At 38.0% G+C, this 18,371-nt stretch overlaps 1 protein-coding gene across 8 annotated transcripts in view; it reads left to right on the top strand.

Moving 5' to 3' along the window:
• LOC122819761 (cingulin-like protein 1) overlaps nt 1-17,698 on the top strand; it is a 43,009-nt gene extending 25,311 nt beyond the window's left edge. For 5 of the 8 annotated variants that reach the window (XM_044096766.1, XM_044096765.1, XM_044096764.1 and 2 more), the window contains 18 exons: nt 5,910-6,356; nt 7,714-8,004; nt 9,203-9,244; nt 9,521-9,619; nt 9,690-9,851; nt 10,119-10,223; nt 10,859-10,917; nt 11,620-11,767; nt 12,417-12,521; nt 12,946-13,098; nt 13,169-13,336; nt 13,422-13,595; nt 14,893-14,982; nt 15,067-15,150; nt 15,378-15,496; nt 15,621-15,729; nt 15,911-16,074; nt 16,661-17,698. In XM_044096766.1, coding sequence (XP_043952701.1) covers nt 5,910-6,356; nt 7,714-8,004; nt 9,203-9,244; nt 9,521-9,619; nt 9,690-9,851; nt 10,119-10,223; nt 10,859-10,917; nt 11,620-11,767; nt 12,417-12,521; nt 12,946-13,098; nt 13,169-13,336; nt 13,422-13,595; nt 14,893-14,982; nt 15,067-15,150; nt 15,378-15,496; nt 15,621-15,729; nt 15,911-16,074; nt 16,661-16,787 — 2,646 coding nt within the window. In that variant the 3' untranslated portion in view covers nt 16,788-17,698. The remainder of the gene's footprint in view (nt 1-5,909; nt 6,357-7,713; nt 8,005-9,202; nt 9,245-9,520; nt 9,620-9,689; nt 9,852-10,118; nt 10,224-10,858; nt 10,918-11,619; nt 11,768-12,416; nt 12,522-12,945; nt 13,099-13,168; nt 13,337-13,421; nt 13,596-14,892; nt 14,983-15,066; nt 15,151-15,377; nt 15,497-15,620; nt 15,730-15,910; nt 16,075-16,660) is intronic. The other 3 variants (XM_044096761.1, XM_044096762.1, XM_044096763.1) reach the window with 3 other exon arrangements.
• The last annotated feature ends 673 nt before the right edge of the window (nt 17,699-18,371 follow it).

Here is an 18,371-nt window from a genome sequence, read left to right as displayed (position 1 = left end):
TAGGAACTAAACCACATTAATTAACACCAGGCTTTTAAAAGCACTTTTCCAAATTTCTCAGTTTAAAAACAAATTAGATTTTAATTCTGCTGCTATTAAATTAAATCTGTTGCTCTGTGACTTGATGTAAAACTAATTCTGAACTGATTTTTCTGGGCTGGTTTTTATTTAAACACGTTTAACGGTTTGACAAGCGAACAGAAATAACTAATAGCTGCTGATGAACGAAGCCGCGCGGGATGGAAACATGGCCGCCGCTTTGTGTTTCTGGTGAGCCTGGCGTCCGTCCAGCTGTTGTCAGTCTTCCTCAGACAGTCGGAGGAGAGACGGAGGAAACATCTGCCCGCTCATCTGGCTCTGTCTGTCACACACACACGCTCAAACACACACCTAAAAATCAACAAAAAACATCCCATAATAACCTGACAGAGTTGTGACGGGAAATGATGAGGGAAGAAACCTGGTTTGGAGTCTTATTATAACAGGAAAGCTGTCAAGGTGTCACCACAGTTTAACTCTGAGAGCTTAAACACAAACAGCCGACAGGCCGGCTGCCAGCGCAGCAACAAGCAGCGCTGAGACGCTTCTACTGCTAAATGTTTCACATCACGCTCCCAAAAGTCAAATCCTGATGTGTTGGAAACATCTGCACAACGTGAAGCAACACCCAACTCTACGGGGCAAAAGTTTGGTCCAAAAAAGTAAAGTTTTCTAATATTTCCCTTCAGAATAAAAGACCTTAAAGATGCAAAACTTCAGTGAAATCATAAACAGGTGGCAAAAAAACGAACAAACAAAGAAACACTTTGGAAATGTTGAAATCACTCTGTCCCTAAAGGTTCATGAGAAATGTATGGAAGCTCACTTCTGCCATGAAAGTAAAAAAAAACAAGCCCAACAGGAATTCATAATATGATGATTGAAATCAAAATTGGGAGTTAAAGTCATAATTTTGAATTTGAAAGTCATGATTACAAATTTTAACGTCAAAATTACAAATTTAAAATGAGAAATGTGTTTTAAAGTCATATTTATGAGTTCATAGTCATAATTGTGAATTTTGAAGTCATAATTGTCATATGAGTTTTGAAATCATAATTACAAGTCATTATTGTTAAATATCATGACTACAAGTTATAAGGTTGTAACTATGACTGTAGTTACTATAAAGGGCCGTTTTTTTCTTGGCAGAAATGTGCTTCCATATATTTAAGAACAGATTCGTAAGAAAACAGTGGTGGATAATTGATCAACGATGGGCAGTTCATAGAGGAGCCATGTTGTGATGACTTCCTGTTTCAGAAATAGCAGGAGCTTCTTAAAGAGACAGAGGCCCAATTTTAAGGTGTTAAATTATTTACTTAAGTCAACATTTATTGTTTGCCACGAAAAACAAATAAACTCATTTATATCAAATGTTCATCAAAATTCAGCGACTGCTGTCATGAAATCAGGTGAAGGGAATTGGGAATTGGGTCACATCCTGTTAAAAACTGGGTTCACACACCGACAGATGTCAGATTTTACCCCTGAAATTATTTATTCACAAACCAAAGAGTTTACTGAGCAGCCCCCCCCCCCTCCCCCCCTCTGTGACCTCTGACCCTCTTTATCAGATAATTCAGTTACTCTGGATAATCACATCAGTTTGATTACGTGTTAATCTAATGGGTTTAGACTGGATTGAATTAAAAACGATGATCCATCCAGGATGTGGAAACATGGTGGAGCTCACTGTTGCTGCTTCAGTCAGTTTTTAGGTCTAAAACTTTGATTTTACTCCTAAATGTGTACATTTAAGTCTAAAAAAGGAAATATTGCTCAGTAGGCTTCAGTTCTTCTCCAGTTTCAGTTTTATTAGTGAAAAAGACAAACAAAACAAAACAAATAGAAATGACAGTAAAATAGAGAAAAGATTTTTCAGTTCACTGTAATAAATCTTGTGAGTTGCAGAGTTCAAGTTGTTTCCAAAGAATCTGATCAAACTACAGCTTAGAATAAAAATCAGATGTTTTTCTCTGATCTGTTGAAAAATGAGACAGAAAGAACAAACATTTGAACAAATTTAAACCATTTATAACCTTCTGAATAATTAATGATTAATGACTGAACAGCTGTTTGCATGTTTCCACATTTTGGTGTTAAATCTTCCAGAGGTATGAATAATTGTGAACTTAAACGTGAATAATCTGAGTGGGAAAAAAATCACAGAAGCTCAGAAACACATTGAGAGCTTTTAAACCAACTAATGAAAAAAAGACACGACATTTATTTTTTGTTTTCATAATCAATAAACTTAATATTTGATCAATCTGATCTTTTATTGCCTCATAAATTGTCCTTTATGATGCTGAATGACATGACGGGTGAGATCCTCATCAGAAGCCCAGCATGCGAGACTTTCATAGCGTTTCCCAGAATGCACCTCTGCTGTGTATGTGGGTCAGACGGTTCTCTGTTTATTGCCATATGTTTGTTACTGTAGTGAGGCTGCAGGGAATAGAGGTCTGAAATAAGAGCGCCAGGAGGATGTTTGTGTTTTTATTGGAAGATGCAGTTCATCTCTCAGACAGACAAGTTCTAATTATCAATTTTAGCTCATTTCATGTTCTGTCAGTTTAACTCAGGTTATTATTTTTATCTTTTTATTCGAGATCTTACCTGTTTACTCATATTCAGTTATTTATTTGGTGCTTTCTGTAAATGATTTCTGTGTTTAGTCATTTTCTTTATTGTGCTTTATATTAACCACTAATTAGTTAGCTACACAGCTAGCCTTAGATTTTATTTTAAAAAATGTAGTTGCTTTAGAAAGAAGTTACTAATTCCGTTTATTAAGCAAATTTTTTTTAGTATTTTAACATTTTTGTCCTTTAACTTGAGCTTATTTAATTATTTGTCTGTTATTAAATCAAACTAGCTTAAAACAGCTAATCCATTTAGCTATCTTGCTAACTCCACTGGGTTTTGAATACTATTATGTTCTTTGTTGTTTTGGAAAATAACAGTTTCTGTTTTTTTTGTTGTTTTTTTTACAAATATCCAAAGGTGTTGATTTAAATTATATTTCTTTAATAATTTTCATCCTGTTTTCATCCAGCACCAACTAAGCTAAGCTATGCCAGCGTTAAAATCCAAATAATGTTTTGAAATTTTGCAGTTGTGGTGTTTCCACTAAATTAGAAAAATTTAAATCACATGAATAAGTATTTTTATGTGATAAGTTGTTAAAAAAACATCATCCATTTCCTGTTGTCTTCTTTGTGGTTTCTGCCAGTAGTAACATTCGGTTATTAATCATTTGACTTATGTGATATAAAAAAAAATTCCATTTTGGTTTTATGAGATAAACCAATTTCGATACGGCCCAAAATAAAAAAACGTTTCGTCCTTGCACTAAAACTCTTTTGAAAATTGACGTTTCCATTAAATTAATTTATTTTTGTGGAATTATAAGGTGAATGTAAACGCCGCTGGTGAAAAATGAATGAAAATGTTACAGATTTCTGGTGGTCTTCTATATTCTGCTTTTAAATGAACTTCTGCTCATGATGCGGCGCTCTGAACATGAGCAGAAACAACAAGCAGCTTCCGCCCGTTTCTGACACTCCAGCGCTCAGGAAGCCTGAACTCACAGGGCAAAAATAATAACTTTAAAAGTCATCGGCTTGGAACTAATCCCACCGCGGCCTGCGGACATTTTAATACCGGAGTGATTAGCAGTGATCCTAAAGCCCGGCCGGCCAGCGCTGTCAGGCCCGGGCGGCCGGCCCGCCCAGCCCCGGCTCTCCGTCCCTGGGGGAGGCGGTCAGGCGAGCCCCCGGATTAAGGCCACTCTGGAAAGTTAAACCCCTGGACCTCCGCCACTTCATTTCTCTAAGTGGCATCAGTTCCCTCATTATGACTGTTAATTAAAGTTGGATTTATTCAACAGGATTTCTTTACTTTTCTGGCAAAAAAAATATAGTTGACATTTTCTATTTTTTTCTCATCTTTCTGTTGAATTGAGTGGATTTTTTTTTTTTTTTTCACGGCGTGTCCGTGTTGTTTATCTGTTTTTTATTTGTGTGAGAAAGTGGGAAGCTGTGTGTTTGGGGGGAGGGCTGGGAATTTTTTCATATGAGTGAGCAGATGTTGCAGTTTCTCAGGAGGGATTTATGTCAGGATGGGAACACACACAACACTCTGGGCTGTGTGTCATAATGAATGCATTTATCAGTCAACATCTACACGTCTGAACACGGCATGCACTGAGAAAAAGACTTTTATTAAACATTCAGGCATATCAGGGATAAAACAGGACATTATGTTTGTATTATTTATTATTCTTGGTTTTTACCAACATTTAGATATCAGGAGACATAATTTAGGAATGTAGATTTTTATAAAATTATTAGGAAAAACTAACCTGAGTACAGAGAGATTTAAATGATTAATTATGGACAAACTAAGAAAAATTATTTAATTACAGGAATAAGTTGTATAGCGAGACTAAAATTGTAATAATATGAGAATAAAGTTATAATATTAAGAGAATAAAGTAATAATTAGCAAATTAAATCAGAATACGAGAATAATCAGGTTAATCATGTCAAGTTGCACCATACGACTTATTTATTTTGACCTTTTTCTTTTAATATTGTGACTTTATTCTTGTAATTGTTTTTTTTCTGATACTCTGTCCTAGTTAAAGGATCAAATCATTTTACTGTGAATTGTCCTGCAGTTTTGCTAAACTCAACTTATAGATAGAACCTGTCTGACATCATTAATGTCTGCCAACAAACCAAAGGTAACAATTAGAAAACTGATTTTCATATAAACTGAGTTTGTTGATATTAAATTATTTTTGTGAAATATTTTATTTTGACCAAAACAACTGGAGCTCTCTTTCAGTGATGCATCCAAAGTGCACAAAGCTGCATTATCCCAGATCCTTCCCTTCCTCCCAGCTTCCGTTTGACTCTGTAACACTTTTCAGCCGTATTTATCAATTTCTCCAAAGTATCTGATTCACTTATTGATGAAGTTTTATTACAGAGTTTTCAGACTTTTGTCTGAACAACTTATTTGTTGATTTGATCTGAATGAGTTCATGTAGGGGCTTTAACTTCCCTACTGGTTTCTTCAGGGGTCACTTTTATTTATTACATATTACATATGTAAATAGTCTTAATTCAAATGTTCCTTATGCAAAATTTCATTTTTATGCTGATGATACTGTTTTATATCGTGCTGATCTCTCACCTCACAATACTTTGAATTGATTACAGGTAAATCTTAAGCTTGTTTTAAATGCAAACAAATTGAAGATGTTTTCAAATGTAAAATGTTAAATTTTTAGGATTTTTAATTAATAATTCGTTGTCATTTACTTTCCACATTCAACAGCTGTTATAGAAGCTGAGATTAAAATTGGGATTTTATATCAGTTGAGATGATTGGTTGATGCTACGTTTGTGGACTGCAGTGACATTTCTATACTCGTGCCTCTATACAGGAGTGTTCAGTCCAGCCCTCCAGTTGCCATCCTGCACCTTTCAGAAGCATCCAGGCTCCAACACACCTGAGTCAGATGAATGGTTGGTTGGCAGGTCTGTCCAGAGCTGATCCTGGTCTGTTGGAGTAAAGATGCTTCTTAAAGGATGGTAACTTTCGAGGACTGGACTTGAACATCTCTGCTCTACTGAATATATTTATTACTGTTGCTTCGTCAGCAGGTTGAGCTTTTGCTTATGAACTTGTGCAGAAATCTGAAACATATTTATATATTTTACTCCTGCTCTTTCTGATGGATAATATTTACCAGATGTGTGTGTATTTACAGAATCGGTTAGTGGGTGGCTCCGGACCAGAGTCCTGTCTAACATCTGTTTGGGGGGATTTGTTGCTGTGTTTACCTCTTTCAGCATCAGCCAGTAAGTTCCCAGATTCCCAGTAAGGAGGGATCACGTGGCGGCCATGTTGGTTCCAACCTGCGGCGAGCCAACAGCGTCAAAGACCTGCTGAGTCGATTCTCCGGTCCGACTCCATACTTGTTTTCATCCCAGAGCGCTTTCTCTGGACACAGACGAGTCCTCCGCTCCGTTTCCATGGAGTCTCTGAACTCTTCCAAGTCCAAGCTGAGTGTTTTTACGCCGAGTGCCATCGAAGAGGTCGGGAGTTCGACTCCATCCAAAGACGCCAAACAGAACGAGGCGGAGTCAATTAAGAAGGAAGTCAAATCCACGAGTATAACCGCCAGGGTTGACTGTCCAGTAGAGGACAGCGTTCAGAAGACGGATTCAGAAACGACGAGCAAACCGAAAACTCCAAAGTCTGGTAGAGACTCAGTGGGCGACTCTGGCTTGGGCTCGGTAAGAGACGGAGGATCAAATCCAATCCAGACGAGCCGCACGGATCCGGGGAACTTTGCACTTTTTCTGGACTCTTCATCAAACATCGATTTGCATGATTATTGATCCGACTTAAAGGCACAGCACCACTTCAAACCTTTTGAGCACATCATCATTTAATCGTCAACCGAACCTCTTTCTCATCGTTGATTTTATTTTCCTACAATGGCTTAGAAAAACACTTCTACCTCTTTCACTCAGATTTTGTCTTAGTTCAACCATAAACTTTGATGTATTTGGAAATTAAACTGACATATCCACACAAACATAACTGGGATAAAAATGATGCATGTTTGAGAAATAAAACTTTAAACTGTGGAATGAATTTGTTGAAGCTTTGAAAAAGTTCATCATCTCAATATAGACACAAAGCTCTTTAGACTTTTATTTGAAAGTGAATAACATGCATCATTTTCTCTCCATGTTGTTATTATTTATAACTTTATGTTGATTCATACAGAAAACCCCAATAAAATTTACTAAAGGTTGTGGTTGACATATTTCTACAAGGCACCAAATTTTCCTCTTTATGTCAATAATGACGCCATTTTGATTTTGACTTTGACTTTATTTCACAAAACAAAGATTGAAACTGCTTGATTGAATTTTGCTTCTGTTTCTGTTTGCTTTCTGAACTGTTGCCCAGCTGTGATGATGTAAGGTTGGAAAAACGACTGAAATCAGTCCTGAACCTGGAAAAAAATCATTTTTACCTAAATTTACCTCACAAGAAACCTACAGGTTCCTACAGTGTTGAAAAATGAGGAATTAACTTTCCATGTCTGAGTCTGGATAAGAAACTAAATTAGAGAAGAATAAATGAAGTGGTAAACAGGAAGGCTGGGGAGTGTTTTATCCATAATTACATGTTCTTCTTTGCATTGATTTGAGAAAAAGTGTAAATAATGACAATATTTTGATTTCCTACAAAGTAAAATGAGGTGAATGTTTTCCACTATTTTGGGTTTACGTGCAAACTGCAGGTGCCACGCCACTGGTGCCTCAGCCTTGCACGATATCTGAAAGGGTTAAAAATGGTGGCCATCTTGAAAATTTTACTGTCATCCTGAAATTTAAGTGGCTAATGAGGAAATATTGACATGACCTTGGGGGTGACATGCCACTGCACATGCTTGTATCCACACATGAAAAGTTTTTAGAGGAATATGCTGCACTAAAAATTTACTCTTTAAACTTTCCAAATCTTGCTTTTGCTGATCCGTTTCTTCACGTTGGAATGAAAACTCCTTAAATCTTTTGATTTACTCCTCAACTGCATCTCCACCTTTCCTCTGAATCCTCTGCCTCCGTCCTTTAGGAGTCAGAAGTGGATTCCAACAAGCAGTCCGACAGCCCGTCCGAGGAGGAGCCGTCCACGCCCAGAGCCACCATTGTCGCCCAGAACCCCAAGTACCAGCTTCTGTTGAACCACGATCTGAAGACTAACGGGCTGAGCAGCAGGGAGGCCAATGGGCCAGGCGGCGGCGGGTCGATCGGAGACAAAAGCCCCCGGCTCTCCAGATGGGAGACCACCCGGCTGGGGACGAACAACTTCCGTGGGTCCCTGGAGTCCCTGGCCTCTCGGGACTGGGACACGGGTACTGACAGGGTGAGTGAGGAAGACCAGAATGTGTGTGTGTGTGTGTGTGTGTGTGTGTGTGTGTGTGTGTGTGTGTGTGTGCGTGTGAAGGATTTTGGTAGATTAAGTTTGGACCAAATAGGAACCAGATGCTGAGGGATGACAGTCATTCTAGAGTTAACAGCGCCATCACATGGAGGAAATGGGAACTGATTTAATTCCTGTGCAGAAATCTGAAGGTCGTCTCGAATTTGTGAAAAAGACGTGAAGTTGTTTTATTCTGGGTAAAAAAAGACTTAAATTTAAAGCTTAAGAAATAGTTCAATACTCAAAAATATGGAAAAAATAAGACATAGAGTCCATAAAATTGATCTTTAAAGAAATTTATTAACCTCAGATTTGTAGAAAACAATTTAAAGGAAATAAATAACAAAATGAAAAATGTAAAAATATACCAAAATTTTAAAAATAAATATTAAGTAATAGTTGATGTCTCAAATATTAAAAATATGAAAAATATTAATAATAAAATTTAGACACCCAATACTTAGCTTTAAAGGATTTTATTTACCTTAAAAATGTAGAAAACAATTGAAGTCAATAATGAAATAAAAATAAAAAATATTCAGTTTTAAAAGAAAAAAAATTAATATTTTCAAAAATAAGGATAAAACTATATGTAAAGCCTTAGTTTCACCTAAAAAAAATTAACAATGTAATTTATTTAATCTTCTAAATCTTTTTGAACTAAAGTTGAGATTTAGAGACTTTATTTTTAAAGGAACTTTGTTTCCTCACACATGTAGAAAACCATTTAAAGTAGATAAATAGAGTTAAAAGTTTTAAAATTCAAAATGGTGAAAGCTTTAATAAATGTTTAAAATGTAAAATATTTGAAAAGAATGTAATTGATGTAACAACTAAACATTTTAATGTAGAAAAAACTTTTTTCAATTTTAAAGGTATTTAAAAGAACTTTTAAAACTTAAGTCTATTTAATGTATTTTGCCAAACAAATTTCTAAACTTATTAAAGAATATTTTTAATACACGTGTTTGCCTTTATTTAGATAAACAGGTAAAAAGTACAAAAAATGATCATTTTCATTTGGGTTGGCACCATATTGCTTATAACTAATCTGATTAATTGATTAACTGATTGATCCCCAAACCATCCAGCAGTAACTTGTCTGTTGCAGAATGAGTCCAATCTAATCTTTCCTTTCCAGTTTATGCACAGCGCCACCTTCTGGAAGAAACACAGATTGAAGGTTTTTCGCTCCGTCGGCTGACTCACAGTTTTCAATCAGAGCACAGAAACTCGGCTTTGATTATTGTTTTTATTTTACAAAAATCATGTTAGATCTAACTCTCTGTCTCCACCTCAATGTGTCGCACAGCAGAAATGAAACAATAATTCACAGATAATGTCACGTTTTTCCTGTTGAAGTAATAACTGTCTTGATCCCATCAAAATGATGCATTAAAGTTGTTTTTTCTGTTTTTATTTGCTGGTAGTGAACTGAACACCTGCTGTGTGTTTTCAGACGGGCGTTGTCGACAGCCCTCCCCGGGTCTTCAACAGTCCGTACGCCACGACCACGTCCATGGATTACACCCCGGCCTTCAGGATGTCCGAGTACAAGGTGGGGATCTGGTTTTGTGTGAAGTGGAGAGCCGGGGAGCTTCAGCGGATGACGTTACGTTTGTCTCCAGGTTCAGGGCGGACTCTCCCCGGCCACCTCAGAGATGAACCTGTACAGCTACAACAGCCGCAGCACCAGCCCCATCGGCATGGCCACGCCCTCGCTGACCGCCCAGCGCACACGCTTCTCCACCTACGACACCCTGAGGAGACGGTCCGAGATGAACAACACGGTACAGAACCGCCGCCTGTCTCTTTAAGGAAGAGACAGGCGCAAAAACGTTTAAAGTTTGTTCACATTTATGGGGGTTTTGTTAATTCAACAAAAACATAAACTGTTATGTAACATTATGACATCATTATTCGACTTTATCCTCATATTACTGTGACTTTATGTCTTTCTCATATTTTTACTTTATTCATATAGCATTACAACCTTTACACAAAAAATTTATTTGGTGGCTAAAATAGTGAATTTTACTGTGTTCATATCTGACCAGCATGTGGCGCCGGTTCACTACAGCATGCGATCCGCCACATTGGGAGCACCGAATAAGAAAGACTTCATAGAAGAACTGACCAAACAACTGGACGGCTGTCAGAAGGTAAAATAAACCTCAGATTATTAAAATCCTAATCTGGTTCTACAGATGCATCTGAATAAATGAATATATCAAAAAGATTATTTAATTTTGGAGAGTAAGCCATGAAGATCATTATTCAAGATGCTGGATGCTCTGAGTGCTTTATCCAAACAAATAGTTATGGAAAGTTGAGTGGAAGGAAAAAAAAGTCAGTAGGGAGAAGGTGCAGAATCTCAGTTATTTGCATATATAACACTGTTTTATATATATATATATATATATATATATATATATATATATATATATATATATATATATATATATATATATATATATATATATATATATATATTCTCTTTAGTTGCTGAAATAAATGAAGCTTTTAAATATATTCTAATTACTCAACATGAACTGCTGTAGTCGTAACATTTGCCTTGTATAAATAAACTGAACTGAAATGTTCAGTTTAGATTAAATTTTGAATAAAAGTTAAAGATTTAAAGGCATTTTGTTTTGGTTTTATCTAGGAGTTCCAGGAGGTTCTGACTGCTGTAACTTTAACCAAAAATACCAGATTACTGGTATTAATTAAAAAACTGGTTTATTAGTTGTTATGTGACGGAGTTATTAAACAATATTTTTAATGTTTTCTTCAGCGCAACGCCTTCCTGGAAGCAGAGAGCGTCGAGATGGAGAAAGAGAGGAACCAGATCAGGTCAGAGCTGAAGAGCCGCATCGTCAGAGATGATTTCAACTATTTATGCTTTGATGTCTTAATCCTGATTAATCTGCTAGATTGAATAATGCAGGTCAATCTGGGCAGAGCTATGGGGTGGATGGAAACAAATGGAGTGAGGTCAAATTTTAGTGGTTGGAGAATTTCTCTTTTGTCTTTGGCTAAAGACCACTAGCCATTTCTCCTGCTAGTACTAGTTAGCATTTGTTTTAGTTATAGCATTGTATTTACCCATAATGCACTGTGCTGTAATCCACTTTCTGCATTTGGAGCGGTCTCTGGTCCGCTTGGTGTAGTGGCAGCTAGCAGTTAGCTGTAGCCTCGACCATCTCGAGTCACAGAACGCAGTGAAAATGACTCCAACTTTTGCCTGACAGAAGAGAAAAAATAACTACATAGACAAAAACTAAGACCTGTGATTAATGTATTTAAGGCCAAAGTACATTTTATTAAAGAACGCGAGGCAGTTTAAGGCCTTACTTTTAAGAGCTGGGTTTGTAGGTGGGAATAACTCAGTGACTGTGGTCCAATGAACATACTTTAGAACTCCTTAGCATTGGTTTGTAGAGACAGAAACTGTTTAAATTGGTTTAGATTGTTGCATCTTTTTGTTGTTTAATTTGCTGCGTCGACCATCTGAGGTGTAAATCTCATCGGTAACGATCCGATTGTCCTGTGAAGGTTCGAAATGCGCGCCCTGCTGGTGAACAACGAGGACCTGCTGAGGACCAACGCCCAGCTGAACAACGAGCTGAAGAGAACCAGAGAGCAGATGATAGAGATGGAGAAGGAGAGCCAGGGGCTCAGAGAGAGATGCCGAGAGATGGAGGTGAGACGGAGCGGAAAATTACAACTTAAAAGTAATAAAATGTAGCAAAATCAGAAACTGAAACTGAACACTTTGGTGTTTACAAGTCTGACAACTGGTTTGAGACTTGTAACCATCAAAGTCTCACACCAGTTGTCAACTGGAAGGAGAGGAAGACACGTAACCGTGTCGATTATTCAGTCCTCTTACTGTTAGCATTATGTTCTGCTAATTTTTTTTATGTGTTTATCACCTTAACGTTAACTTCTGCTATTGTTTAAAAGTCTTTAGCGATTTAGCGTTAGCTTCATAAAGTTTTTTAATGTGTTTAGCGGTTTATTGCTAGCTTCTGTTTATTTTATGTGTTTAGCGTTAGCTTTGTCTAGTTTTTTTATGTGATTAGCGGTTTAGCATTAGCTTTTGCTAATTTTTTGTGTGTTTAGCAGTTCATCATTAGCTTTGCTAACACTTTTGTTTAGCAAACTAGTGTTTAGTGAAACTAACTTTGTGGTTAGCTGTGTCCAACACTGGCAATAACTGGTCCTATTTCAGTGCAAACAGATATTCTAGATATAAAGATATAAATATTAAGTTATTAAGATGTTAATTATGACAGAAGGTCGTGTTTGTTTGGCTTCAGTCTGTGTGACGTTTGTTGTTTGTTTTGCAGATTGAGGTGAAGGATGCCCGGGAAATGATGGTGGAGGCCAATGATCAGGAGTACGCCTTCAACTTCCTGCAGCAGTCCCTGAAGAACAAGATCCAGGATGCTGAGGTAGAACCAGAATCTCTCATCCAAACAAACTGCATAGACACCAGAGACGTCTGAGAAGTCTTCTTACCCGTTACCTGTTATTATTGACCACAAACTACCAATATTACGTCTTCCTAGTCGGCCATGTTTGTTTGTTGAGTGCTACTTCCCGGTTTTATGTCCTGGTTTTACCTCCTGGTTCTTCTTCCTTATTCTACTTCCTGATTTTACTTCCTGGTTCTTCTTCCTTATTCTACTTCCTGATTCTACTTCCTTATTTTACTTCCTGATTTTACTTCCTGATTCTACTTCCTTATTCTACTTCCTGATTTTACTTCCTGGTTCTACTTCCTGATTTTACTTCCTGGTTCTTCTTCCTTATTCTACTTCCTGATTTTACTTCCTGGTTCTTCTTCCTGATTCTCTGCTGCTGTTTGGCGTTCAGGACAACCTGGAGAAGCAGACCCAACACGCCCAGTCTCTGGCCGAGAAGCTGTGGCTGACCGAGAGGCAGCTGGAGGAGATGGAGGTGGACAAAGAGACCCGAGACAAGAAGACGTCTGAGCTCAACAGCACCATCCTCAGGCTGGAGGAGGAGGTGCAGAAACCTTTAATCTGCTGGTTTCTGGGCTGTGAGAAGCGGCGCTAACAGTTGCTTCTGTTTCCAGCTCAGCGAAGCGCTGAAGGCGTCAACCCAGAACTCAGCAGAACTGAACCTCCACCTGAAGCTGCGTGAAGACGCCCAGATGAGGGTGGAGGAGCTGGAGGAGGCGCTGCTGGAGAAGGACCAGGAGGTCCAGAAGCTGCAGCAGCTGGTCAGCAAGCTGCAGGGAGAGGTATGCAGCCGCAGCAGACAGGAAGCAGGCATTTAGCTGCTCCTGCTGCTGCTTCAGGTTCTGGTTCTGGTTCTGTCGGGTCCAGGTGTCCGGGAAGCTGATCGATAAGGAGCGCAGCCTGGAGGAGGAGATCCAGCTGCGGGAGCGGCTGCAGCTGCAGTGCAGGCAGGCGGAGCGCACGGTGGACGACCTGACCATGGAGCTGCAGAGCACCAACCAGGCCAAGGACGACCTGGCCAAGCAGCTCAAGGTGGCCCAGGTACTGCCTGAGCAAAAAACAGAACCCTCACAGGACCCTGGTGGTGGAACTGCTTCAAAACAGAAACAAAAAAAGTTTTAAGAAAGAGATATTTGCAAAAAAAATAAAAAAATAGGGCTGCAGCTAATAATAATTATTAGTAATCAATTATTCTGTCAAATGATTGGATAAAAATGGTCGAATTCTGATGATTTTTTTTATTTAACAACTTAAATATTTTTAGACAATATTAGAAATACAAAAACATACAAAACTATAAAAATCCTTTTTAAATAGTAGAATATTATTTAAACATTTTATTACATTTTTTTAGTGAATTATTGATCATTTATAGCAAAAGATTTCTAACAAAACTTCCAAACTTTTCTGCTTTACTTTATATCAGTGACATGTTGGCTGATTATTAATGAAGTGATTAATAACTGGACAGAAAAAGATCATTCTTAACAGCAGATTTTTTTATTTGTATTTTTTGCTGAATTAAACCAGGTGAATATAAAATGATTCCTCATAGAACAGATTTATAAAGTTTTATGTTCTGCTCTGAATGTTTTATTTCATCAAGTGGCCTTTCTTAATACGACTAGTTAACCAATTACTAAACTAGTAGAGAATTATTTTAATAATAATAATTTATTATCATTATTTCCTTATTAAACACTTTATAAAATCTACAAATAGAATAAAAAATTATGACAGATTAGAGACCAACATTTTCATTCTCTAAACAACTTAAATTGCTCCATTTTTATTTTATTTTTGCACCATATTGATCACAAACTTTAACATGACAGGAAGCGGCGTAGTGAGAAATGCTGCCACCTACAGGTGGGAGCTGGTATTACTTAATGTTTGAACTTTTGTTGGAGAAAATTGGTTCAAAGACTTATGTATTAATGTAAGTAATAATAATAATAATAATAATAATAATAATAAAATCATGGATTTGTTGATTTAGTGTGAATTTCTGCTACCACAGAATTGTACAACAGTTGAGTGATTGTTTCTGCTGAAAAGTTTCAGTCTTTATTAAACTCAGGTTAAGTAGGTCAGTTTCCACTCTGGGTTTATTTATAATAAATGAGCAATAAGTTTCTTTTTCAGCACTAAAACAAATATTTATTTTAGTTTGTAAATGTTTTTCTGTGATCAGAGACGTCCACATGAATTAACCAGACATTCAACCATCAGTTTGGGGTTAATGAGGCATTAATTATGCTAATCCTGTTCAGCCGTGAACTCTCTAAAACGAGCGGCCATGATGAAACGCCGAGCCGTTTGTTTTTCTGGTGAACAGGAGAAGCTGATCGACATGGAAACGGACCTGGAGGAGCTGCTGGAGAGCGAGCAGCGCTGGGCCGCCAAGCACAAGAAGACCATCGAGCAGGTAGGGCGCCACCCGCAGGCGGACCGCCGCCGCTGCACCGGAACTTCCACCGGACCGGCGCCGATACTTTCTGCTGTGTTTCAGACGGAGCAGCTGCAGCTGAAGCTGATCCAGGAGAAAGATCTGAACGACCAGCTGGAAACGGATAAGGCCTTCATGGAGAGACAGGTGACCTTTAACCTTTAACCTCATGTCATTTTTAAAAATGAAATGATTCATAATTTCATCAGTTAATCGGTACTTCAGCAGACGTTTGACTCTTTGTTGGACAGATCCCTTTACTGAAGTACAAACTTTGGGTATTTTACCTCAGCTGTTAACGATGGAGCTGCTAGCATCTTCGCCGCTAGCGTTTTCCCTGCTAACGATGGCGCTTGGTTTTTCTGTGTATTCAGATCAGGGAGCTGCGTAAGGAAGTGGAGGAGCTGCAGAGCTCCAGGGTTCAGGAGGACGTCGTGTCCCGGGCCGAGATCCGGGCCAAGGAGCTGGAGAGCGCGCTGAGGGCCGAGGAGAGGTGAGGCGCCGTCCATGGGTTCATTTCTTCCTCCTCCAGATACTCCGTCCTTCACTGAGTGAACTTGTCTGCTCTGTTTCTTTTATGTTTTTGTTTTTTTAACCGTTTTTTGGTGTTTCTGTAGAAACAAGGCGACTCTGACGAACTCCATCAATAAGCTGGAGAGGAAGATCAACGAGCTGAGCGACCAGCTGGAGGAGGAAACCCGCATCGCTAACGAGCAGAAAGAACTGGTAATACACACTGCAGCCTCCCGCCACCAGGGGGCAGCAAAATTACACGGAAACATGAAAACTACAATCAGAAACTTTCCCCACATTTATCACACAGTATAATCATTTACGTTATTTAAATCTGAGAGAGCATGTTAACATTAGCAACATGCTAATTCCCTGCTGTGCCTGTGGTTGTCAGATGACCCAGAGGATGCGCACGCTGAAGCGGCAGCTGAATGAGGCGGAGGAGGAGGCGACCAGGAAGGAGGCGCAGTACCGTCACCTGCAGAGGGAGCTGGCGGAGGAGAGGGAGTCGAGCAGCCGGCTGCAGCGGCAGCTGCTGGACCAACACCTGCAGACCAAGTACGAACCGCAGCCTGCAGGCTAGAAATAAATTAGCTTAAAGACGACGCGCTGTGCTAAATTAGCATGTTGTGGTTCTCCCATTTGGGAAATAAGCTCAAGTTTTTTGTTTCTGGAAAACGAGCTGCTTCATAATGAAACTTTTCTGTTTCTTGCTAGCTCTGCTAGCTTGATGAATTTGACTGGCAACCAATCAGAAAATAACAACCATTTTATATATCTGAACATAAAACAATGATTTTGATGAAAAATTGAAGATTTAAAAATTTCTCTCGATCTTTGCTGCAATAATGTTTTCATTGAACTTTCCATGACCTTTAACACTTAGCATGCTAATGCTAACAGAGGATTGAGCGATTTCACATTTTCCCTTTGAGCTGGGGTTAAAAAATGAACTTCAGTTAGATTATAAATGGCTTCTTAACTTTTCCCAGATTGATGGTAAATAATAGTTCACAGCTTTCTAAGGTTCAATGCTAACATGTTAGCAGCAAACCGCTGTACGTTGTTTAGCTTTTTCTTCTGAATCCAGTAAAATTTTAAAATCTGTTTTCCAACAAAAATGAGTTTTCTGTGTCTCTAACAGACGTAAAGACAACCTGACGATCCGTCAGACTCTGGACAGCCTGAGGTTGGACCTCAGCGGAGATGAAGACGATGAAGAGGAGGAGAAGCCGCTAAGTGAACAACCAACCACCGTTACTAAAGTTTAACCCCTGCAGCGCCACCTTCCTGTGGAGAAATGGATTCATTTGACAGGAAACCAGCAGAATCTGCAGCAGAAACACAGAAATGACTTTTAGCTGCTTGGAAATAATCTCATGTTGCCGGGAAAGTTCTTCACTTTAAACTAGCTGAGAAATTCATTGAGATGAAATCTGGTGCTAGGTTGTAGCAAACACTTTGTTTTCAGGTTGTTCCTGCCATAAAAACACAAACAGGTTCAAATCTCTTTTCCTCTTTTTATGTTTTTAAGAAGTTAAATTCCCTCGGCGCCCTCTGCTGGTGGACACCATGAACTACAACCGCTTCATTTTGCACTCAGCTGCTCTTTTCTTTCAAAATGTTTATAGGAGATGTGATCTGGAAGCAAACTTTGAGGAAAATGTTTAAGTTTCTCCTAGTAGAAAATATAGAATAAGCTTTAAGAAGAAAACTGTCTGGAAGCCTCGGTTTTTATTTTCTGTACAGAAACGTTTATCTCAGTATTTGTGTTTAAGATGCTTCAACGGGTCGTGAAAGTGTCTGTGGGATCTTTGATCGTAGCTTTTTTCATCTCAATCACAGCAAAGATTATTTATATGTTTTGAAGTCTTTCTGGGACGTCTTAAAAGTTTAATTGTTTTGCATATTTAAAGGGTTTGCTGCTGTTTTAATGTAACTCTGCCATTTGTGTAAAGAAGTTTGAACATTTAACGGGGCGAGGAAATCGTTCACCTTCTGTCGTCTGCAACGAAAGGAGATCAGAAATATAACCTTTAACTCCATAAGCAGATTGATTTCTGCCGTGTTTCTCATTTTAAACAAACACAAACAGGTTTTAAATCTGAACGCCACATTTAGTTTTCTCTCATGTTGGGTATTTATTTTTCGCCCTTTGGTACAAAATAAACTTTAACCTTCACTAATGGAGTTTGACCTGTTCTTTTATAAACTGTGAGAAAAACTAAAAATCTGATACAAATAATACAAAATCAATACGTTTTTATTTTGATCAAAGTTTATTATTTTATTATTACTATTTATTTAGTGGGAGTTTAGTGGGTTGGTCTGTTTGGTCAAAGATAAGATAATATTTATTTTCACTATTATGGTGAAAAAACAGAAACATGAATATCGGCTGAAATTGTCAAATTGGTGCTTCAACAGAGTGAAACTAGATTTATTTTAAAAATAAACAACATATTAAAGCAGAAATAATTGATTTAACCCAATTATTAAAAAATGTATATTTCTAAGTCGCATATAAATGTTACAGTAGAAACGGTCGGTCCATCAGACTCCAGTCCAACCTTTTCTCCTTTTCTCCTTCATAAAATGAAGCACAGAAACAGTTTTATTTACTTTAAAACTAATAAAAACAAATAAAATAAAAAACAAACCAAAACAAGTTATGAGGATAAAACCAACCGTTTTATTTCAGCTCTGGCACCAGAAGCATAAAGCATCTCATGTTGTTCTCATTGTGTCAAACATGCTCAACATTCGGCATCAAACGCAACAAACCAGTTTAAACTGGAGGCATCAGAGAAACTCCAGACGTTTCCAAAAACAAAACCGACTTTCTGATCCGTTTG

This window comes from Gambusia affinis, linkage group LG17 (assembly GCF_019740435.1).
Source record: "Gambusia affinis linkage group LG17, SWU_Gaff_1.0, whole genome shotgun sequence".
In the NCBI taxonomy this organism is placed as follows: Eukaryota; Metazoa; Chordata; class Actinopteri; order Cyprinodontiformes; family Poeciliidae; genus Gambusia; species Gambusia affinis.
The sequence above is the reverse complement of the archived record's forward strand: the minus strand, read 5'-3'. Positions and strand labels throughout refer to the sequence as shown.